The sequence below is a fragment of the Argopecten irradians genome, chromosome 1 (assembly GCF_041381155.1).
Source record: "Argopecten irradians isolate NY chromosome 1, Ai_NY, whole genome shotgun sequence".
In the NCBI taxonomy this organism is placed as follows: domain Eukaryota; kingdom Metazoa; phylum Mollusca; class Bivalvia; order Pectinida; family Pectinidae; genus Argopecten; species Argopecten irradians.
The window spans coordinates 1,893,214-1,919,640 of record NC_091134.1 but is presented as its reverse complement, the minus strand read 5'-3'; the positions used below and the strand labels follow the sequence as shown (position 1 = coordinate 1,919,640).

The 26,427-nt window shown below is 34.6% G+C and overlaps 1 protein-coding gene and 1 long non-coding RNA gene across 3 annotated transcripts in view; one reads left to right on the top strand and one right to left on the bottom strand.

Annotated features, from left to right (window-relative positions):
- LOC138314873 (uncharacterized) overlaps positions 1-26,070 on the top strand; it is a 42,334-nt gene extending 16,264 nt beyond the window's left edge. Inside the window, exon 4 of the long non-coding RNA XR_011207432.1 lies at positions 25,901-26,070. This is a non-coding gene — a long non-coding RNA (uncharacterized lncRNA). The remainder of the gene's footprint in view (positions 1-25,900) is intronic.
- Positions 8,713-23,136, bottom strand: LOC138314864 (transmembrane protein 47-like). Of its 2 annotated transcripts, XR_011207431.1 has the most exons (5): positions 22,237-23,136; positions 18,284-18,364; positions 12,325-12,474; positions 9,737-10,838; positions 8,713-9,703 (listed from the first exon to the last, which is right to left on the bottom strand). XR_011207431.1 is itself a non-coding variant. In XM_069255456.1 (4 exons), the coding sequence occupies exons 1-4, from the start codon at positions 22,424-22,426 to the stop codon at positions 10,600-10,602; spliced, it is 660 nt and encodes a 219-aa protein (XP_069111557.1). In that variant the 5' UTR covers positions 22,427-23,136; the 3' UTR covers positions 8,713-10,599. The 2 variants fall into 2 exon arrangements, 1 of the variants encoding a protein (XP_069111557.1); XM_069255456.1 differs by having other exon boundaries at positions 8,713-10,838.
- Positions 26,071-26,427: the final 357 nt, after the last annotated feature.

Below are 26,427 nucleotides of genomic sequence, written 5' to 3'. Positions count from 1 at the left end.
ACATATTTGTTTCTGATCGTCTGGAGTTTTTATCTCTTCTGGAAACTAAACGGAAACTATATTGTAATCAAAACTCAAACCCTATATGAAAATCAAAGAGAGAAGTCACACCTTCACATATGACTGGTGTTGGTTGAAAAGCTTTGAAGATAGGTACGTTTTAGTGGTAACATGAACCACGATCTGGTGTCGCGGCATTTTCTGTCAACACGAGTGTAAGTTTGCTCAGAGGGACTATAATCAGGATGTTTTGACCTCCTCTCATCGCGCTGTCTTAGCCTGTTTTAGATAACTTCGGATCTGATTTTACCTGATGACCTTGAAGTGTATCTGAGACAAATATAGCAACATGATTGCCTAAAAGCCGCAAACTAACCCCTGAAGATATACGACAGATATAACTTCACTGCCGGGGTAAAACTACATACGTTTTTTTTTTTTTTTGCATTTTTCTTTGATCTTGTATTTGCAAACTTGTTCCATAGCATTTTCACTTATGAAATTGAAATCGGTCAAAGTTTAAATCGAAATGTTACCATATCAATCAATATTCCCTCAGAATGACTTGCAAAATTTAACACCTAGGATGTATTAATAAACTGTTTTATTCAGTGAAGCTGCAGTGAGTTTCACATATGCATATCACACAAATATACTATATAAATGCTGAATAACATTTTCCATATGCTTTTGATCATATTAATTAATACTAACTAGTGTAATTAGTGTAATTAATATAACCTTGATTCTTCGAGGATCCATATTACCTATTGCGAACATTTTAACTGTCCAATAATATATTTGATATTACGGTTTGAACATGACATGTATTATCCTAATCACCTCGTGTTCATTGACTTCATTCATTAGTTTACTTCCATCAAATGTATGGCCAATACATGTACCGCCATCAAATGTATGACCATTACATGTACCGCCATCAAATGTATGACCATTACATGTACCGCCATCAAATGTACGACCATTACATGTACCGCCATCAAATGTATGGCCATTACATGTACCGCCATCAAATGTATGGCCATTACATACACACACATCAAATGTACGGCCAATACATGTACCGCCATCAAATGTATGACCATTACATGTACCGCCATCAAATGTACGACCATTACATGTACCGCCATCAAATGTACGACCATTACATGTACCGCCATCAAATGTACGACCATTACATGTACCGCCATCAAATGTATGGCCATTACATGTACCGCCATCAAATGTATGGCCATTACATACACCGCCATCAAATGTATGACCATTACATGTACCGCCATCAAATGTACGACCAATACATGTACCGCCATCAAATGTATGACCATTACATGTACCGCCATCAAATGTATGGCCAATACATGTACCGCCATCAAATGTATGACCATTACATGTACCGCCATCAAATGTACGACCATTACATGTACTGCCATCAAATGTATGACCATTACATGTACCGCCATCAAATGTATGACCATTACATGTACCGCCATCAAATGTACGACCATTACATGTACCGCCATCAAATGTATGGCCATTACATACACCACCATCAAATGTACGACCATTACATGTACCGCCATCAAATGTACGACCGTTACATGTACTGCCATCAAATGTATGGCCATTATATGTACCACCATCACATGTATGGTCATTACATGTACCGCCATCTAATGCACGGCCATTACATGTACCACCATCAAATGTACGGCCATTACATGTACCACCATCAAATGTACGGCCATTACATGTACCACCATCAAATGTATGTTCATTATATGTACCGCCATTAAATGTACGGCCATTATATGTACCACTATAAAATGTATGGCCATTACATGTACCACCATCAAATGAACAGCCATTACATGTACCACCATCAAATGTATGTACCGCCATCAAATGTACGGCCATTATATGTACCGCCATTAAATGTATGGTCATTATATGTACCGCCATTAAATGTACGGCCATTATATGTACCACTATAAAATGTATGGCCATTACATGTACAACCATCAAATGTACGGCCATTATATGTACCGCCATCAAATGTATGGCCATTATATGTATCGCCCCCCCCCCCCCCCAATGTACGACCGTTGTTTGTACTCCCTCCAAATGTACGGTCATTATATGCACCGCCACCAGATGTACAACCATTATATGTACCGCCATCAAATGCATCATTATCAAATGTACTGTTATCAAATATACGGCATCAAATGTACCGCCATCAAATACCATTATGTAACTGCGGCTAAAAGTGAGAATATTAACTAAAATTACCAGTTGCAATAGAATTAGCAGTTGCGGTGGTTTGATCAAGATTGATGGGATCCAGAGCACGTGTACCACTTTCGATACCCTATTCATGAACTCGGTAGTATATCGTCAACCGAGCAGGGAACAATTCACCAATTAACAAACACAAAGTACAATTTATCAACACATGTGTCCCTATAAATACGTACTAGTTTGTATACCTAACATATCGGACCAATACCACCCCAGTGATAGGCGCAATGCATGTCCTTATGAACGCCCTTAGTGACCCTGCCTGGTCTGATTTAAATATGCAGTTATAGTATTATGACAGGCTATGTAGCGAGAAGCAATTCACACAGGATGTATTGTACTAACCTTTATGTCAATGAACCTAAGTCTTACCTGTTGTTGATGTAATGTATTATATGTGACACGTATTCCAATTTATTCGTTAGAAATGAGCAACAGAATATTGTTATTCAGCATTACAGGTAAATATGAGTGAAAGCATGGCAAGCTTACAAAATTTATTCTTTCATTTTTCATTTCTTGTTTTCCCTTTGTCTTTTGTGTTGTCATCATAGGATTTGATTCAGTTTAGGTAAGATATTAGTGTTTTGTGCTACTTTTGGAAATGTTTTTTTCTAAAGACAAATCCCGATTTATGGATCATCAAATTCATCTATACATCATTAAAGGTACTTTGGGATTCTTAAAAGCTTAACCTTTTTAAACATATACGTTGTATGATATATTCCAGTTACATAATAGATATTATCTGACAATCCATACCATACATGTAGTTCTTATTGAGTCAGTGGTCATTAACTTGGGCATGCTTTAATATGTATGTATTAAAAATAACGCTGTTTCATTGTTTACAAGAAACGCAAATCCATTAAAAATTAAAAGTAAGAACAAAAAACAATACTTATTGGCATGTAAAGGAAACACTATTGTACGCAGTGCCCGTGTCTTTACATTCGTATATGATTATATTTATACGCTATGTGATGTAATAACCTTGTCATCCATTACATAACAACTACTCAACAGATCAAATGTAACCTTATCTCAAACCAAACATTAACATAAAGTTACTTACGATGTGGTTGTTGACTTTGGGGGCGGGATAGGTGTCGGAAGGGGGACCGGCGGCGAAATCCCTCCCTGATTCGACCCGGGAATATAGGTTATCATTTCGTTCAGAAGATGCATGATGTTCGATAAGGATCACGTGCACACGTGCGTTGATTCCTTATTTGGTATTCCCTCGTCTACACGTGCAGTAAAACCTTCAATAGTTATCCTCGAAAATACACGTGGTACGTCCCGTCTGTAGTCAACGACTTAGATGTCATCTACATACGCCATGTGACAAACTTGACGTGACCTTTAACCTTCAAGGAAACACCGTATACCATATATTGTTGTTCATTAATCAACGTCATTTAGTCGGGAAACACCTCTAGTTTGATGTCATTTTATAGTTAAGGTTATTTAATGCATTTCGTTCAAGCCGGTCGTGGCGTACTATCATTATCAGTGTCCCCCTGTTTATTTGCGGAGATACTGTGATATGTAGGGTACTTGACAGGAATAGCCACTAAGTCAACACGAAAACAATTGCAATGTAAATAGATACCCCCTTATGCTTACGAATTTCCATCTTATTGTTGCAAAACATGAAACAAAAGTTAATTGAGAAAGGAATCAGCTGTCAACTATGAAACCTTTTTTTAACAATTCTGTAGAGAAGTATGTTTAGATCTGAATGTGGATGTTGACACATGTATTGGTCACGTGCATAGAATTAGGTCATATGGTATTGTGTAAGTAATACTACACTGGATATGTCTGTAATCAACTGCGTTCATACCACCTTTAACGCCGTGACACACCAAAGATTTGGGAGTGGGTCGACTGGGTTCGCCCGTTGTCAGTAAACTTTGAACGGCTGTAATGTGCTGCTTGGTCTTTGCCTATAGCATGCACTGTGATATAGAACTTTGAAAATGGCAAAAGTACCATTACATAATGTACAACACGAATTTCCAAAAAACAAGCACATCGCACTTTTACACACGCTAGACACCACATACACGAGAGGCCGTCCGTAAATTACCCTGACTGTTAATAGGACGTTACACACACAACATGGCCCTGTAGGTAGGGCGCTAGAAATGTACCTGCTGCCCCTATTGCATGATCGTAAAAGGCGACTAAATTTAGGACCTGATCTTTTCTCTTCTTTCTTCCTGACTATGTTTCCTAATTACTTGCTTGGTCCTGCCTCACTTTTGGCCTTGAGTTGAGCGTTCGCCCCTGTGAGGAAGGCTTTGGGCTCTGTTACCTGGCCGAGACACATCAAAGTCTATAAAAGTGATAGTTTCTCCTCCTGCAAGCGCTGAGCATACAGGGAGTGGGATGACTGGTTCGCCAGTTGTCAGTATAATGTGACCGAGTGGGGTGTGTTGCTTGGTGTCTTTAGCAGCATACTTCAGCACTATAAAAAAGCAACAGTTCCACCATACCATACAAGAAGACACAACATGAATACACCACAGTCTCCCAAAACACGCACCCCGCACAACATACACGCGACACACCACATACATGGAAGGCCGTCCTTACATGACCATAACTGTTAATAGGACGTTAATTAATCAAACAAACAAACAAACAAGAATGATTATCGTTTACTATTTATAACTACGGAATAGTACACTTACCTAGTGACATCGTCCGTACGACTTTCCAAAACAGCTACTGTGCGATATTTAGTGGTTATTTTTCCTTACATTTTTAACACCATAGAAGTGCCTCTGGAAAGACAACTCGTACATTTATCACCAGGGCGCGCTAGATAACGATCCGTATATGGAATCAATTTTTCCACTCAGCAATGATACAGGAACCATTCAAACTATAACCAAAACAAAAACTATCACTATTCTAATCAGGTTTTAGAGCAATTGTAGCTGGAAATACGTAATTTTGTTGTTTCACTTCAAATACAAATTCCAATTATAATGCAATGACTTTTTACAGCAATACTGTAAGGCAAATAAATCTTAATTATATAAAATATAAAAACAGACGTTATAATGATGAATAATTTTAATTAACGTGTAAAATTATACAAAATATTTCAGTGGTATGGTTAAAGCAGAAAAAAGGTGATGATATATACGACGATTTGGAAGACGAAGTGTGTTAGATAAAACAAAGAAACAAACTTCACCTCACACTTTGTCGAAGTTTATTCAGAACATTGACTGAGAAGTTATCTCAGTGAAATTACTGAAAAGTACCAAACTATTTAAAATGCCGTAAAAACATATTGTTACATGTATTAGAAAGTAAATATGGAAAAAATCTAAAGTCACTAGGCCTATATGGACTAAACTGGAATAATTTTATCTATGCTTGGTTTCATCATTATGGGTATTTTCTCTATAACAGGTATTTCCATCACTACAATATATTAGTCTAGTAACTCATGGTAGTTATGCATTACATATTGTTATCTATTCGATTTGTTTTTTAATTTCCATTTAGTCTTGGGTATTTAAACTTAAAATTATAAACTTTTTTTCATCCTTTAATCCTTTATTAGTTATATTGTCTTCAACCAAACGCTTTCAGTTTCATCAATCATTCTCGGTTTAGAAAGCGCCTCTACCTTTATAGAAATATATGTCAACAACAATAGTATTTATTAGATTGCGTGTACCTAAGGCAAATAGAATATTTCCTGCTTGCAATCAATGCAAAGGGAACAAACTTGAATTGTTCAAGTCGATATAGCGCATGGTTTTTACTTCAAATTCTAAACACGCGACTACATTGAATACAAACAAATATTTGTAAATATATTTCGTAGAGTCTATGCTTGTTAAACTCTTATTTTGATACCGAATAATATAATTTAATATCGAGATACAAAATTGTTAACAAGTGGAAATCATTTCCTTGTGTTATATCTGTTTACTGTTGGATAAGATGTTTTTTGTTTTATTAATTTTTATAGTCTTTATGTTACATGTATTCGAGCTTAATATATCGTTAACAAGTTGATATAATTATGATTCGATTATTCCCCTTGGATATTCATTATCAAAATAATTAAACTTCAATAATTATTATTTTTTTTATTTCATACTAAAAATAACTTTTTGACTGTCATTTTCTTTTTATACCTCAACGTTATTTATTATTTAGATCCAAGGATGCATTGAAATTTTGACGTTATCGTGACATCACTATAGAGTATATCGACGTTGCATATTAAGTTTATTTTATTTATCAAAGAAATGATGTTCATACCTCTATGAAGTTCAAAGATAGTGATATCAACAATGCACATGACATCAACTTAGTAAACACAGCGATCCTACATTGCCATTTATGAAATTTTCAACTCGACCATTAAACTTTGTCATATTACTCTGTATATACATTGCTGATGGCATTAAGGAAGGACAAACTGTATCAATTGAACAGACATCAGAAAATGCAAAATTCAAAATGCATTTGCTTTTGCAAATGTTGACATAATTAAGCATTACAAGCACACCACATGAAATGCCATCTTTGTAAATCGGATTGATAAGAGAAGGCGTTAGTTTTTTGTTAAAATAATACTCAAAGCTATAGAATCTAATTTTGAATGTCTACCGTGACATATAATGTCGTACAAAAGTAAAAAATAAGAAAAACAAAATCTCTTTTATTTATATTTTGTCAAGATTGAAAACTAATATGACATTGACTATTAAGAACATAAAATGAATGAGTTAAATTGTCGATTTTGTTTTTTTTAAACCTTTATGCCAAGGACAGCTTGTTTTTGCGTAATATATGAAATAACGCTAATTTAGTTTATAAAAAAATATCAAACTAGAGTGAGCTTTAATCACCGAAATGTCAGTCATGCATTGAATTATGTATTATTATTATATATGTTTGATTTTAATGCATGCAAAATATAATAAACTGTGTATAACAACTAAAGAAGTATACACTCCCTTCTATTACAATTACTGTATCTTACACATGATTCGTTGCATATTTGGAATAGTATCCTTCGAAAACAATGATATTTTTTTTCTAAATCATCAATCTCAAATAATGTAATGCCTGCTGGTATCATGTCTGGCATCAAATATGACCCTAATACAATACAATGGATAGACACTAAAACAATAATTGAGTTTTATTTCAGATTTAATAACACGATTGAGCATAATCAATAATTTCCTTTTATATGTTATTGAGCTTTTCAGTCTATTTTCTAATCATCAAGATTATATATTTCGATGCAGTAATTCTAGTTTAGGCTTATTTTTAGGTAATCTATGTTTTTGAGCTAAATTTACTATTTTAAAAAGATGTAGTTATCTATTTAGCAGTTAGAGGTTTAAGTTTACGCCATGTACAATTTAAATGAATTCTGATCAGTTGTGTATCACAAAAAAGGCAGAAAATTAAACGGTTTAATTTACGCTATGTACAATTTCAAACGAATTCTGATCAGTTGTGTATCACAAAAGAAAAACAAAAACAGAAAATTGAACGTCGAAATTCAGTACCTTATTAATATCTTAATACAGTGTAAACTTTTTGTTTGTATTTGCTCTGTTGAAACGTTGTACGATATCGGTTGCTTTCTTCGATGCTTAAGTTATTATGTATGATATTTCCGTATAAAGGGACATAACTGCGGTGACACTACTTAGCCCATGACTATAAGTCAAACATTTTATTTAGAGTTTCTGTCAACACAGGATATGGCAGATGTTGGTTATGAGAACAATTTATTGAAAGACCATCGTGCCAAGATCAATGAAAGGCTTAGTTTGGCCAACGATGTTCTCGGATACGTGATAGATAAGGGACATAATAGAAAACTTTATCAAAATGGCTTATTGTAATAATGAACACAATCCAGATATACAAATCGAAAATCGACTTCCACTATAATGTGTATTATGTTTGTAGCGAAATTTTCTGCTCTCAAAGTTCTGATGAGAATTTAAGTTACATTTACATGTTTGATAAAGTATTCGTTAACATTGAATGTGTATGCTAATGTTGCTAAACTCTACCAGTTCAGACTTAAAATATTTCACTTATTTTATTTGGCATTATTATCATCCGTGTTGTTTGTTAAAAGAATATTATTTATATATGAAATTTATGAAAATTATGAAAGCAATAAAGCACAATAGCGTTACCTTTCTATGTTGAAATATAATGTATAACGTTTGGCATTATAATAACAGCAGTAATCCTAATGAAATGTACAGTAGTATGTGCTATCTATTGTAGTGCAAACTATTTTGAATGACATTAAAAAGAGTTTTTAGTTACTAAAGTGTATACAGTGGCAGAATTTGTTTTAAGAACAACAAAACAGAATTTATACAGCACATAAGGTGTATATACACGTCATTTTATTAAGTTTTAAAATTGGATTTTGAAAGGCAAATGTCTAATTAGTAATATGATAATAAAGATGTAGCTGATAAAAGTTTTATTTATCTGGAATTTAAAACATAACCACAGCGTCCAAATGATAACATGGTTTGTATTATCTTAGATGTACATGGTGTATATAATATTGTATGTCAAAAATGTCAATTGAACCCGTCTCAGGCAAGCATTTGACAACGCAAAGCAGAAGTAAGATAATCATTCGATCAATAATCAACGCAATATTTTGATTTTTCAAAATTTATAAAAGAACCTATATACATATGAAATCACGAAAGCTTATACTTTTTCAAGGCATTGGAATTATTAAATTGTAGAGGAAAAGCACAACCAATGTCAAATTCGTGACAATCCCTTTCAAACACATCCACACACAGCGTAACATTCATACTTACAATTGTAAATAATTCAAGGTAACATTATATTATACTCTGAAAAGATAACAAATTAATAGTTAACAAATACAACCGTGATAACAAAGTATTGATAGTATTTTGGATTTGTGATAAAACCCTAGTCTTATTTAAAAATGAAGTAAAAAAACAATCTAGATTATCATAAAACCAATTATAGGTAGACAATAAAGAAGTTTGTTTAATTCGTATCACATTGACTTTAATACAAAAAAAAAACATCAGGTGATATTATATTTTCATCGAAGTCAAACCAGTGGTCAAATGAATTTCAGAAAATAAACAGCGAACTAAACTATGAAATCACAGTCAGTTACACAGTCAATGATATCCACTTTTAATCATCAGAATGTTACCCGTTTGATTCATTCGTGGGTTTAAAGGTAAGGATGGAATGGTTTCCATTAAGACCTTGAAATGGAATTTTGATTTGGCGATGATCTACCAGTGATGTGGTAAATAGTTTAAGCCTATCCACCGGTGATGTGGTAAATAGTTTAAGCCTATCCACCGGTGATGTGGTAAATAGTTTAAGCCTGTCCATGAATGAAAGCAACTTCTGTTACGTTTGGTAAGAATATGGCTGACAACGATTTGAATAAAAAAAAAACCTGATTTGAATATCTGGTTTTTAAAGTATTTCATATTTACAATTACAGTCATTTTCAAAAACGAATAAACTGTAAAGTGAAACCGTCTAGAAATGACGAAGCAATTTAATTTGACACGTTATATTACAAACCATCGTTCCATCCAAATGATCATGAGATGACTATGTTGGCAGGTTAATGTATAAAACACATTCACAACCATTCATAAAAGCAACGTGCAAAAAGTAAGAGCTTGCTTGCGTTCAACGCATCAAATCGTCTAAGAAATATGTATACTCTCATTTAATAATTCAAACAAACTTACTTAGAAATGGTAAAAAATAAGTACAAGTATGAGCATGAGGATTTTCTTCCGTCGCTGTCTTTATCAAACAAAACATGCCGTAAAATATTTGTAACTAATTACAATTTCCGGTATATTTTGAATACTCACAGAGTAGACTTTCATAAATGAATGTTGAATAGCGATTCTTATTCGTCTGTTCACATTTATATCTGACTACAACAAACATCAAATGTTCCAAATAATATCTACACGAATAATGTTTGACATCAATAATCAGAAAAAAAGTCTTAAAGAAAATGTTCGTTCAGAATAAAACACAAGACCAGGTATCGTATACCGTTAAAACCGACTGCCCGATCTTTCATTTTGATCAAAGAGTGACGGTTCTTCATGCGTATATGTTTAATTCTCATCAAATATTTCTTTAGAAAGAACTTTAGTATATCCGTGTGTCCCTGACATTCATAGTACTTGTGTAGTACAAATCGTCCTTCAGAAAATATCATACTCTTTGTAGCTCTGACCGTTCCCGCTGTCTAGATTTGAAACAAAATCGACAACACTTAGCTCTGGAAGATTCGCGCACTAATTCGTCCAAAGTCATACAAAGAGCTGCCACAAGGAAAAAGAAGGCACCTCCCCACCCCAGTCCATAGCCTGGTCCGTAGAGATGGACCTGTATGGACGGGTCGAGCTCCATTACGGTAGGGTAAATGATTAAGGCTATGCCCACACTTAGTGCTGTGGAGAGAAAAAGATATATACATATGTAGCATCAGTGTTTAAAATAAAATAAAAGCATTTATAAATTAAAATAAATTGCGATTTACATTTCTAAACATACAGTAAAACCTGTCTATATAAACCACTTAATGCGCAAAGATAAATATCGTATTATTTAACAGTGGTTATTTATTTTATTTGGTTCCTTGTCATAACATACATGATTAATGTTCAATTGGCATATTTCCTGTCCTCATTATTTATTAAAATTGATAAAAATATGCTTGTCTCTTAATATGTCACTCGGTTTCATGCACAATTGGAACTATGTTCACGATCCCAAAACGACGTGGGTAAAGTCCAATTTACCGTTGATTAGTCCCACCATCCGGTGATTATGACGTCATCATTTGACGTGAGTTTCGTGAAATCGTTATCACCGGATGGTGGGACTAATCGACGGTAAATTGTACTTTACCCACGTCGTTTTGGGATCTCGAAACTCCCGTATTGGAACTATGTTCACGTTCATTTATATGTTCAATACAAGTCATATTACTAACGAACCGAAAGTGCGCACACTTATGTCACTATAAAACATACTCTGTATAGCACCTTACACTTATGTCACTATAAAACATACTCTGTATAGCACCTTACACTTATGTCACTATAAAACATATACTGTATAGCGCCTTACACTTATGTCACTATAAAAATTATACTGTATAGTTCTTTACACTTATGTAACTACATGTATAAACCATATCCTGTATAGCTCTTTACATTTATGTCACTATAAAACATATACTGTATAGCGCTCTACACTTATGTCACTATAAAACATATACTGTATAGCGCCTTACACTTATGTCACTATAAAACATATACTGTATAGCGCCTTACATTTATGTCACTATAAAACATATACTGTATAGCGCCTTACATTTATGTCACTATAAAACATATACTGTATAGCGCTCTACACTTATGTCACTATAAAACATATACTGTATAGCGCCTTACATTTATGTCACTATAAAACATATACTGTATAGCGCTCTACACTTATGTCACTATAAAACATATACTGTATAGCGCCTTACACTTATGTCACTATAAAACATATACTGTATAGCGCCTTACACTTATGTCACTATAAAACATATACTGTATAGCGCCTTACATTTATGTCACTATAAAACATATACTGTATAGCGCTCTACACTTATGTCACTATAAAACATATACTGTATAGCGCTTTCAATCCGTGGTGTCAATATTTCGCGGTTTCATATATGGAAAATATTCGCAGAGGCTAACTTTCGCGGTATTCTGATCCCTACAATGCGTGAATCTATACAATACTGTTGTTCTAAGGTAATTTAATGGTTTTCTGGCTGGTGTTTAGCATGTGTGTATTTCTATGAAAGGACCATGATACTCATAGCAGTAACATCAATACGTGGTGTACAGTTGTACACTTAAATTGACTTGTACTTACCACATACAAGGAATATCTCCCCTGCAGAGTGAAAGTAGTAAATCTTCCTGGGGAGGGGGGAAGTACAGACGCCTAGGATAGCAAGGATAGTGGCAACAAACCCGAAAGATGCAGAAAATATCATCAGACCAATGACCGCTGTCTGCCAGTCTGTAAAATGAAAAAAAATATATATATAATGTCTGATAGCATTAGTCTTATTATAAACATTTGTTTGTTTGTTTGATAAACGTCCTTTTAACAGCCAGGTCATGTAAGGGCGACCTCCCTTCCATCCGTTGTGTTGCGTGTATGAAGTACGGGTGCGTTTTTCTTTGGGAGATCGTGGTGTATTGTGTCGTCGTTGTGTCTTCTTGTAAAGAGAATCTCTTTTCCCCTTTTTATAGTGCTATATCACTGAAGCATGCCGCCGAAAAGACCAAGCAACACGCCCCACCTAATCACATTATACTGACAACGGGACAAACCAGTGGTCCCACTACCTTTGCTGAGCACTAAGCAGGAGCGGAAACTTTATAGAATATGGTGTGTCGCGGCCAGAGGACAGAACCAAGAGCTTTCCTCACAGGGGCGAGCGCTCAGCCGAAGGTAATAAGTGAGGAGGTGTTAGGGAGGTAAAAAAGTAAGGTAGGAAGAAAGGAAAGAATAAAACATAAATTTAGTCGCATTTAACGATCATGCATTAGGGGTAGCAGGTACAAACAAGTAATAAAACATAGTTCTGCTGGCTAGAATTACACACATGTATATATAGATGGAGTAATGACGAGAGAGAAAAACAATATGAAAGTTTGCTTAAGTTTAACGACTGGTATCAACGACCCATCCACAGCTATGGTCATTCAGAGCCAATCCGTAAGGAAAGACTTACGAATTTAGACATACACAGCGATTTAATTAATTCTATCTGTAAAGACATATTCAACGAGATAACAAATCGGCAACCTATAATTTTGCTACAGGCACCAAATTTCTGATACTTTGCTGGACTGGCAACTCGAAGGAATTTATCGTTTACATGTAGCTTAGCTTTTTTATTTATATACTATAAAAAGTAGTATTTGTTATTGAATGTATCGTACGATGTGACGGAAATATAACACAAACAGTACAACTGAAGGTTTCCCTGAACACGTAAAACCACTTACTGAAATACGTTATTATGATAAACAGTAACTATATTGATTCATTGATTGATCTTCCATTTCTATTTTTGTTAGTGTATGACCTTTGGCGCTGGAGATAGTCATGGTCACACAACTGTAACATACATACGTAATTATATATTTTTATTCTTCCAGTATATTGGTTGGGCCCAAGGACAACAGTTACAAGCCGACATCACCCCAGGTCCAAACACGTTATAGAAACAAGCTGTTAAAACCATAAGTCTAAACCCTCATGGTGTCTAAACCTATGTCTACAAATATTTTGTTATGACTTCTTTCGTGAAATTTAATAAAAATATTTGTTTGTCAAAATATTGCATTGCAGAACGGGTCCAACTGTGTAGGAATAACCGAGACTGATCAAAAGTTGGGATTATGTATAGTAAAAAAACCTGTTAATATTTTGATAACGGATGAAAAGAACTGTTTACTTTAGAAAGTGTTGCGAATATCAAGCATATATGAACAATAATTACAGCATCATTATAAGGCGTCAACTGGACTATAAGTGCTGATAACATCTTGTAGGACACTCGCATCAGTTCTTTAGGTGAAGAAGTGAAGTTTTACATCATATCTGAGCATGATAAATAATTAATCAGGTCATGTTAAAATTAATGGAACGATTAGTGAGGCAAACTGGCTGTCAAATGTCCCAAGGAATATCGCAAGGTGATGCCATTGATGCATCACTTTTAATTTATACAAAAGTTTGGAAACAGTATATTTCAGCGGGGATCACATTCAAGAGGATATACAATTTTTAAATAATTACACAATAATTACAGCATTACAGCAAACCATTTTATCAACCCTTTTACATTCAGTATGTTTAACCAAACCCTTATCGGTCTTTTAATTTAGACAATTTAACATCCACTACTTCTCCTTATGGTCCAAATCCCCAGTCCCATCCAATTCAATACATTCTTTACAAATTCGCCATAATAGCATGATATATATATTTTATTTTACTGGCCTATGTTTTGACAGTTGGTTATTCAGTTCTCTTTTTTTCCATTTCATTATATCAATGCATAAAACTTAAGAAAAATGAATTAAAATGCCGTTTCCTTTCTTCAAAATTGAACCAAGAGAAAATTCATATCCCTAGTTAACCAATTATAACTCGAATAAGGGAATTATATATCATGTCATGGCCATCTAATCTAGGTATCTGCAAACCTTATCGGTCATGGCCATTAGGGGATACAAATTGACATCCGTTCTGTCGCGAAACCCCGAACTTCCATCCAAACCCCGCCCTACTGCCGTCCCAACTTCTTCCCTAAAAGCGTGCAGAATTGTTAATGCTATGAAATGGACAGAATGGGCCTAATGTCTAACGGTCTATTAGGTCTAATGGCTCACCACGGTTTCAAAGGCCTGACTTTTCCCTGTAATAAGCACCATAGAAGCACAAAAAGCCTTGCAAGCGAAAGGACAATATTGGAGAAATAATCAATAGAAGTTGAATCAACATATATGCTAGCAACATCAGGTTCCTAACATCTTCAAAGTGTTTTATTGGATAGGTAAAGGGAATTAGAGAGAAGTATGTGGTATCGATTGGGATTGGTTTAAATATCATGTTCGTCGATGGATTGAACGAGAAATAGATCCCTCCGTATGGTCAAAGATGATATACGCAATACATACCGAATGACCAGCTATCATCTAAGTTACTAGAGTCATGAACAAATTAAGAATCAAATAAATGAACATTTTACAAACAAACTGTATTTGAAGATAATGATATAAAAACATCCGTCGGAGATATAAGGACCTTCCTTTATCAACATAGCATATAAATCCGAAATTAAGATCTCATATGAGAGTCGACTATCAACTGCGGAACAACATGGAATATCAAGGAGTATCCAAAAACGTGCAATATTTCACAACAACGAAGGCCTCATGATCGACTTGTAGAAAATGTGATGAAATCAGGACAATAATAGAACAAGACGTTTTTAATTTAACAGTATGTGGGCACCCTTTTTCTAAAAACGTTATCAACAAATGATATTCTAAAACACGATTTTAATACTAAGTAATGCCTTGCTACTGTGTTTCATGTTGGGACTACATGCTATTTTCGTATGTTGGCTCGGTTAAGACATATGCGCAAGACAAGACAGAAAACAAATATGGACAGCAAAATGCTTAAGGACCCACGTCACCACGGCAAGTAACAGTAATGGATAAAAGAGCCTGATGATAGACGATATCACCATGACAACATACGTTTGTAAACACGGGACGTTTACGGACAGGAAATTGTCATGACGACGATTCATTACGAATTCATTTCGATAAAACGAGGGTTTCTCAAACGCCTGTGATCATCAAAAATTGAATATTCACATAACGGTTTACCGCCCCAGATACAAACATATGCGTGACTTTGTCACCAGCCATACGATTCATCATACGGTTATGAATTATGAATTTCTCTCTGAGCTTCCGCTGTATAGCTCATTAACTTACCCTAAAAATCAATAACCCTCAATGCTAATTCTGATTGAGCAGAACGAGGTGGATTGCAATGTCTACCTCCGATACATAGCCGAGAAGAGCCAGGATAATTAAAATCCTGACCTGATTGTAGCCGTTAATGTCGGACTGCAAATCGCGTGCGAAAGTGATTTGATTAGTAACTCGGTATACAGCACGAGTTGGAATCTAGTACGGTTTTACATGAATACTCTTACAGTGTAACAGTTTCGGTATCTCGAAAGAAACATTTGTTAAATGTTCTCTTTAATTCATGAACTCATATGCAATCATGAATATTCATATGGTTATGTGTTACCATCAATCCTATTGACGTAATTCAACGCATCTTTAAAGTGATAGATAATTACGGCGGATGATGATCTGTTGCATGCATATCACCAAAAGCCGTTGAAATACCATCACAAACTGTTAAAATACCATCACAAACTGTTAAAATACCATCAGACCATTAAATTACTACCGCAAAAACCGTCAAAAATACCATCACAGACCGTAAAATCACCATCGCAAACCGTATAATGAATTGATCAGAAGCAGATACATGTACCATATTGTCCTAAACAGGAACCTGAAATATAACGATGGCCGTTAATAGGCGTATATTTTGACCATAAAAAAAGAAACAAAATATAAATAACATTTTCCCTGCAACTTCATTATCTGGCGGCAATAGAAACAAAAGTAAAACCAAAAAAAATCTGTACAAAACAAACGCATATTCAGAATTAAAAAGTATTTTTTATGGAATTTAGAGATTTTTAGATATCGTATGACCAAAAATGGAAAAGAAAGTGCCCCATGAAAATACCAGAATATTTTGTTTATGCTATTTACGGTAACTGTAGAATGTAATTATCTGGAATTACATTGGCACTCGCATGTGAAGACCATGTACGCCAGAGTTAGAATGGAGACTTTTTGTCTCCACCTATGTACTACTCACAACACCGGGCCATTCGTTTCTGTACTAACTCCTGCATAATTCAGTACTGTCGCGCGGGCAGGCTGCCTAGATGTGTAATTCCCGCAATTGTGTTATTGATGGGCCTTTACTCATGCAGGTGATACGGGATGCAGATGTTGCCATCCAAATCTATTTACAATAATATAATAATATTTGCGACTTAAGACATAAAAGAACATTTTCGTAAAGGTGCAATATATAAACCTAAAGTGCATTTGTAAGGTTAAGGTTTATGAAAGGTAGTTTGTATGACTACCACCAGTGATCTACAATGTTGTTTGAGACTCTCACAATAAATGGCCTAATGTCTTACGGTTTCCAACTAGGTCCACCCTATCGTGATTTCATATTTGTATCCGCTTTCTTTTTCTCGCCCCGCGAGTCATGGTCGCGTTGACCGAGCCTTTTAGGTGTCTGGCATCTTATTTACTCTGAACTATTAAAGCGGAAAGGTCGTCTTTATCATCTACACCTCGCCCAAACTTCTCTGGGTCGCGTTGGCTAGACTAAGGTGTCTGACCACATATCCCTTTACCTCACTTTCACTTGTGGTTCGCGATACTTTAACTGTTGAGGGGTGTGATATATAATTTTCTCCATCGCGCCCTACAGAACGGCCAAGTTGTATGTTGTCTGACATATCCTCTTCACATCTCCATACATCCATTGGTGACATTAGCTTACAGAATGAAGTGTCTGACATATTGTCCTCTCTACCTCTGTCTTCATCTATCGGTCGAGATAGCAAGATAGTTATGGTGTTTTCACCCCGTCCTTTACCCTTTTGTTTAAATTGCTTGAATTACGGTTTGAATGTTGTACATTCTACTATTGCCATCACCCTCTTGGTAACAGGTTCGAAGTGTATCGGAGGTCTGCGTTTGACCACGAGCTCTGACTTTCTTCCGGCACTTCAATATCATATGTAGTTTATCTAATGTAATGTAAATGTAGATTTGTTTTCACATTGTCGATGATATAAAATCAAAACTTATTTTTCATTTAAAGTATTTTCTCAAAGTAATGATTTGTAAAAGCGAAATTACAACTTTCTAACCAAATTCCGGTATACTCCTATAATTCGAAACCGTTTTGACTCGAAGTATCTGGTTGATCCATGGCAAACTTATAACAATTTAAGTTATATTGATTGAGCTCGATTATTAGGGACATAGATTTAACGACCGTACTTACATTGAATTAACGAAGCTTTACCGTAAATAAATAATATGAAATATGAGTGTATAACTGTAGTTTAATGCATTGTTTAAAATGGAATCAATGATGATTATATATATCTCTTCACCATAGTTGAATGTAGAACAGTCGATGAAGGTGTGATTCCTCAGATGAACACAATCCCGTTCCCATAGGCCAACGTTAAAGTCTGAAAAGAAAAAGAAAATTAATATTAGCATCACAGTATTTAGTTTTTTGCAAGTAAAGTGACTTTTTGTATTTGATTTGGGTTCCATTTTCCCCAACAGTATTGTATTATCAAGATATGAGGGTTAAAATATTGTTTTTGTTTATGGAGACTTCCGAACAACTGATAATAATCTAAATAATTCTTCCATTTTTTTCCATTAAAGTGATATTTTGAAACGGAAGAAAGTCTTTGAAACTGATTTGTGTCCTTCAAAATTTCAAATCAATAATGATAATAATAAATGGCCATTTTATTGAGCACTGTTACAGTAAACCAACTGTCTTTCGCGTGCGATTTACTTTCGAAATCCAAGTACATTCGTGAACGTTTATCTACGCGTATTAGTATCTAAAACAATTATACTGATATGCAGGTGCAATCAATTTGAAATCCGTGAATGTTAATTTTCGCTACATTGTTTTTTAATAGAAGTCGCGAAATTTAGTAACCGCGAAAGAAAGTTGATTTAAAACTTCCGTTCCCGTAATAAAATTGTATACACTACTCTAATATCATATCGCAAGAATTGTCTTCAATCTGTCATACAAAATGTGAATGCTATGAAGACAATTAATGGCATTTTTAGCTATAGGTTTACTTTCACATTTATTTTCGACCCCTAATCACTAAAACATCAATTACTCGCTGACAATTATTTATTTTTCAATTGTAGCATATAAAATTCTAACTTAATTTGATCATCAAAATATTATTCTATAACTTTCTTGATACCAGTAATAAAACCAGTCTGATACCCATTATCATATCTCATTTTCTTTCATACCTACACGTGTAATACTGGCTGGTCTAGGGCAATACACTCATGTCGCCTGAGGCTGTATTGCATGGCTACCCATGCAATAAAGCCTCGTGATGTCACGGCGTCAACAAAATCTCTATTTCCTCGGTAAAATTTTATTTTTTTCCACAAAATTGACTGGTTTTACTATAAAAGATGCAAGCAATGGAATTTGTGTTGAAAATATCACGTAATTTTTCATGTATGGAAATTGACTTCCAGTCGTGGATTTCTTCGAATTTATTTCAAAATGGCGGGATGTTATAGTTGTAAAATTGCAGTAAAACGTCGTGGTATGAAAGAAAAATACTCTTTCATAAGTGGATATGAAGGATAGGGATATTCTACCCTCAGGATCACAAAATGTAGAATATCCCTATCCTTCATATCCACATATGAAAGAGTCTTATAATCCTTCCCTATCCTATTGTCTAAGATTTTGAAAAACAAATTATATTCTAGCCAATGCAATCAAATATGCAAAAGTTTTACAATATCCAAACGAGCCTCCCGTGACTGATGAGGCTATTTGATGTCTGGTTGTTAAAGACAATTAGTCAACAGTTATTTTCGATTTAACAGATCGCCTACGCCATCTTGTAATTACACCATAACGTCGTCTGGTTTATAGCAATCTTAACAGTGTTTTACAATTTACAGAATAGCATTGTAAAACAAAGCTTATTCTTCACGCAGATTCAATCAATATTGCTGAGGTTGAAGAAAAGCATGATTTGCATTAAACTATAATGTACAAGACAGATATTAATATATACGGCAAAGTACATCTTTAATACTATCATAAAAATGAGCATCTCGACTAGTGTCTGGTCAATGTTTCAGATCTCAGTGTAGATACATTCTTAATATATAGAGCATTGTTGCCTTAACATTGTAACCTTGTTCAAAAGTATATATTCCCTACCTTCAAGTTAAATATCATACATTTTTTTTCACATTTGGTAGTTAACTATGGAAAGAAACTTAGTTTTTTTGCTTGACATTTTGTTTTTTAAGTCTTATTATCGAAATGAATTTAAAGCCAAGTACTACTCTGCCATAGAAATAAGTACTACTCTGCTATAGACATGATAGTATTTACATTCGTTATGGGTCCCCGGTGAGGTCTGTCTTGTCTACTGATGGTAATGTAAATCTATCGGGACTTCTGATTACCACTGTTTTACATTCTCTGTAACACAAACACGTACTCCATACCGGACTTTAATTCACGTGATACTTTATAGTATGTGTTATTTATTTAATTAAGTCTTCAAAAGAAAATAGTCTACGTGGCTTCAATGCCCAGAAATAGTTTCATTTTCTTTCAACTTACGATTACTTATTCTCTCGTGAAACATAAATAAGGTGTCCCAGTCTTCTTGTATCTAATACAACAATGGACCCATTCAAAATGTAAGCACAATCTAGTTCATACAATAGATTTCATTCGGGCCAACCAGGTATAGAATACTATTTGTTGTGATTGTACAAATTTGGTGTATACAAAATGGCAAGCTACAAGACACTTCTACTGTAGTTGATCTTGAGTTGGTGGTTTCTCTTTTTTTTCTTGGCTAGGGAATACTAAAATTACTGGGATGCATTATCAAAGCAATACCTGTACTTTTACGAGTTCCATTAAACTTACGATTTCATACTATTATCAGTGTTAATACGCATAACGTTAGCTACACGCGGTGTAATCACATTTACCTAACGATATCACATTATAAACACTTTAAATACATACATATATGTATAACGTTAGCTTCAAGAGGTGTAATTACATTATCCTGATGATGTCACATTATATTTATTGTAAATACGTATAACGTTAGCTACACGCGGTGTAATTACATTAACCTGACGATATCACATTATATCCAGTGTAAATACGTGTAACGGAATCTACACGCGGTGTAATTACATTTACCTGATAACACATTACGAACAGTGTAAATACATATAAAGTTAGCTACAGGCGGTGCAATTACATTAACCTGACGATATCACCTTAAATCCAGTGTAAATACGTATAACGTTATCTACACGCAGTGTAATTATATTAACCTGACGATATCAACTTATATCCAGTGTAAATACATGTAACGCTAGCTACACGCGGTGTAATTACATTAACCTGACGATATCACATTATAACCAGTGTAAATACTATAACGTTAGCTACACGCGGTGTAATTACATTAACCTGACGATATCACATTATAACCAGTGTAAATACTATAACGTTAGCTACACGCGGTGTAATTACATTAACCTGACGATATCACATTATAACCAGTGTAAATACTATAACGTTAGCTACACGCGGTGTAATTACATTAACCTGACGATATCACATTATATCCAGTGTAAATACGTATAACGTTAGCTACACGCGGTGTAATTACATTAACCTGACGATATCACATTATATCCAGTGTAAATACGTATAACGTTAGCTACACGCGGTGTAATTACATTAACCTGACGATATCACATTATAACCAGTGTAAATACTATAACGTTAGCTACACGCGGTGTAATTACATTACCTGACGATATCACATTATAACCAGTGTAAATACGTATAACGTTAGTTACACGCGGTGTAATTACATTGACCTGACGATATCACATTATATCCAGTGTAAATACGTGTAACGTTATCTACACGCGGTGTAATTATATTAACCTGATATCACATTACGAACAGTGTAAATACAAATAACGTTAGCTACACGCGGTGTAATTACATTAACCTGACGATGTCACTGTGGTGCCATGCCTGTATAACACAGCATCAGCATCTGTGTTTATCGATCTATCGATTTTTTATCCACCATTCTCGGAATAAAATATGCACTGAAATCAGCAGAACACACACGATATGGCCTACCTCATACGCCCATGTTCTCAATTCTTGTAATTTAACCGGCGAGACCAAAAAAATAATGTCTCCGTAAATTCCGGTTCGTTATTCAAACATAACAACATTGATATAAATGTGTGTATATGAACCACTTACCTTCTCCATAAATCCAAGTGTTGTTCAATATGGCTGTCACTGTCAGCGGTAGAGCTAATGCGATGGCTACTAACCCGGCGATACGAAAAGGGCGCCATAACTTGGCTTCACGTAGATAATATTCCTCGCCAAACTTCCTTAAATCCCTGTTCTCTCCTGTTTTAAATTTGAGAAAATTCTTCATATCCATCAATGGTAGCTTGACATTATTTTCAACTTGTTATTCCACAAAAATGGAATCAGCTTCCTGGTCGCATGTCACCAGTGATTGTATAATAATGGTGGGTATTTGTTGTTAGAGAATACACTTTGTTATTCACTTTGTACACATGTGACATTCGCCAGGAGATCACAAAACTGTTGCAAATAATCAGTTAGTTAAATGTCCTCATATAGTATTCTGTTTGTGTCCGTTTCCCATGTGTCCACCGATAGAATGCACACCACGGTTCATGAGAGACAGTGTTCAATGAGAACAGTGGTAAGGAGAGCGATCCGTGATACCTGATCGGTGTTGTCAGAAAGCCTTCAAATGTATGATCGGTCTTTTGAAAATACAGTTATTATATCCTTTATGACAACATAGATAGCGCGTCTTTTAAATTGTGGGTAGGACCAGACGTTAAAGGGCTATTTATAAATCACTACTTCACACAGGAGACACTTTCGGTGTGTATTGTAGATGGTTCGGTACACCGCTAGCTTAGTAAACTCTGAAGTTTCCTTCTTCCATAGAGCACGCTGGATGTTATCACGCGAAGGTTCGGGACGTTTGTATTCAGGGAAACAGTCACTTTACCCGCTAAAGTACTAACTTGATAGTCACATGAACGGATTAGTGTTGACAGGATTAAGTGCGCTGGTGCGTTTAGCGTTTAGCGATACACCACAGAACATGATCTGCTTTCACAGCCCATGTCTATTTCACAACCAATGTCGGTTTCGACTAAGCTCAGGAAATGTGAAATGTGCATGGACATGACATAAAATCAATCACCACAAATTTATAATGAATTTTCTGATTATCACGTTTCTCTGTTACCAAGCAACCTAAATCCGGTCAACGCAGCCACTCTACCGAAAGACAACTGAGCGAGAAACTGTATACATGTATTTCGACCTGGCATCACATAACGCAATTAAGATTACAGAACACGGCGACTGACATCCAGACCACTTACTCAACATTACAACACTGATGTGCTTAATTCTTCACGCTAAATGTTTCTCTCTGGCGCCAAATCGCACTTCTTTTAGCACATCAGAAAATGTACTTTGGTTTATTGGTGACCTGCAACGCGATTTTCTCCGAAAACGGTGCTACAAAGGATCTTACTATAAAAATTGACGGTATTGAGGTAGTAATTATCTCTGAAATGTGATGACACCAGCGTTGGTGGTGTTTTCATCTCCCATAAGTTTAAGGTCAACATTCTCCTTGATTTTAATTTTCATCTTTTTCTCGCTCTTTCTGGAAACTGAGCATGTGTTGGAAATGACGGTACTTCAGCATTGCTTTATTCCAATCAACTCATATTCAAATAACTGAACATCATGATTTATGAGGCGTTTATCAGGCAGAAAGTAGTGTTACCAATGATCTGTAAGGATCTGCCAGTAGGAGGTTCCACTCGCATTATGTTCCATTCCAAATGAAATAATTGAAATGCTATATTGAGACGTAAAATTTCTTTACTGAAGAAAACCATCTACATCTGATATGTGGAGAGAGAGATTAATAAATATAATTGTAACTAACGTCAGTTAATGAGACTAAGTAATATAAATGACCCGTATATTATATCAGTAATGACATGAACAAATCTTAAAACTTAAGTAAAAAAAAGTCGATGTGCGTAGAATTCTGTGTTTGGATAACGTTTGTTTTTATTTTGAGTAGAAAAATGAATCACTTCATCAACGATAGCTCAAAAACGATCTAGGAATATTATTTAGTCGTTTTCAACTTATAACGTTGAAAACGATCAACTTAATCAAGTATAACGTACCAATTGGTAAAGGAAGTCTTCAATTCGTATACTAGATTTGTTTTGACCAGTCTTTGTTTTATTTGTTACATATATGTATTAGCTTTGAGTATGGTTTGATAATATTGATTAAAATTTGCGTTATGCTACTCGACACGGAAGCGTTTGATGCTTGTGCTTTTTTGGTAGTATTACGGGTTTACTTTTACAACTTTTGGTTTTGATGGAAGGAATACAGACAGGTTTACAACCGTTAGGTAATTTACTATAAAATTCAGATGGATGTATATTGCAAAACTGCTATCGTCAGACCAGAATAATTTCATAAATAACACAAAAAAAACTTTAAAATATTAGATGTTCCCACTGATGGAATATTACAAATACAATTCAACACGAAATGCAATATTCCACTTTAAAAGAATGTTAACTTAATAATCCAAATATTTAAAATGCAATTATTTTTTTAGCGCAAGATGAAGTTTTTTGAGTGTGGATGCCGTAAAATATTTATAATATTTTAAGTTCGGTTATTAAAGGCAAAATTGCTAAAAAAAAGTCCTCTGAAATCCTATTGCTGCCGGCACCATACTTCATCGAACTAGTTAAGCATTGATAATATTTTGCTGTTATAAAAATAAATCAAATGCATTCTACCCATAGTGAGTGAAAAATCGCCTTGTCGGTAGGGCGTTAGAATTGTACATGCTGTCTATATTGCATTATCATAAAAGGCGACTAAATTTTGAATCTTACCATTCTTCTTCTTCCGAACGTCTCCCTTGACACGTCGCACTTTTGGTCTTCTGTTGAGCATACCAAACAAGAGTGCGAGCGCTCAACTGAAGGCCAAAAGTTAGGTGGTGTCAAGGAAGACGTTAGAAGGAAGAGAAAAGATAAGATCGTAAATTTAGTCGCCTTTAACGATATTGTGTAATAATAGAGGCAGCTGGAACAAATATAACACCCTCTTGCAGGTTTTTTTTAACAAGATAAAATTATTTCTTTTGATATTTGAGTATTGTGGCTACATCCTTGAGTCGACGTACTGTGTTTGTTTTATGACATATTTCATGTCACTAGCTCAGGAAGATATAGCTCACTGTTTATTTGAATAAAACATTTCCTCCTCCACTACATATAACCAAACTTAAAATAGATTTAAACGTTTATATAATTTAGATTTAAATTGTGACTTATGTGAATTTTTACCTGTAGTCATGGCATTAGTATAAGGCGACCAAATTTTTGAAATTTTCTGTTCCTTTCTTCCTAACTGACTTTCCCCTTCCTATCAATTTGTCAATATTTCTTGAAATATATTTAATATTTCTTGTAATATATTTCATGAGGAACATAGAACAATACATTTATGTCGTATTTTGCTTCGTGGTTATGTAACAGAATTAGACTCATTGAATTGTCCCTTAAAAAAGTCAAGCTCAATGAATAAAATATCTAATTAAAGGGCAACAGTTCCACTCAACACGGAAATATATTTTCTTAAATGAGAGACCATCCTTAAATGAGCCTAATCAACTAACCAATCAATTTCGTTTCTGAAAACTTATTCTTCCTGATTAACTATGGATTTGACATATCTAAGTAGAAGATCACAATTATACGTTATGCTGTTGGAGAATTCCTATTTAATTCTGTTGACGTTCTCATTTCAGATTTTAACGAAATTTTGAACAGGTCGACGAAATTATTGGAACAGTGTTGCTGTGTTAAAGACATACCGTTTAAATGAATGAGCGCAATTAATTTCTACACAAAATCTCCGGCTTAATATAGAATGACTCTTGAAAACTATTTGCGTTTGTTGTATGTTTTAACTACAGATTGAGGTAATAAAATTCTAAATTGGAATTGGGACATAATTATTCGTGCGTGCAAAATAATAAAAGGCGACTTAATATGGGATTTAAAAATTCCCTGTTTTCTTGACATCTAAAAGCATGTAATTCAATTTTGCTTGTTACGAGCATTTTCATTGGCTTACAAAATTACTTTATCAGCCCATAAAGGAAAAAATGGCGTCGCCGTTTGTGACGTTGCTTCTGATTGGCTGAGATGACGGCGTAATGATTTCATAGACAAAAGAGTCCCAAAATGAATTTTGAATATTGAAGATATTATTTTTTGTAAATTGAATTATAAGGATTAATTTGAATATATTTTTTTATATTATGGAGATATA

Coding starts and splice junctions, on each gene's coding strand:
- LOC138314864 (XM_069255456.1), bottom strand. CDS start 22,426: ATGGATATGAAGAATTTTCTCAAATTTAAAACAGGAGAGAACAGGGAT. Junction 18,365..22,236: donor CACTTGGATTTATGGAGAAG/GTAAGTGGTTCA, acceptor TTTTCTTTTCAG/ACTTTAACGTTGGCCTATGG. Junction 10,839..12,324: donor GGAGATATTCCTTGTATGTG/GTAAGTACAAGT, acceptor TTCTCTCCACAG/CACTAAGTGTGGGCATAGCC.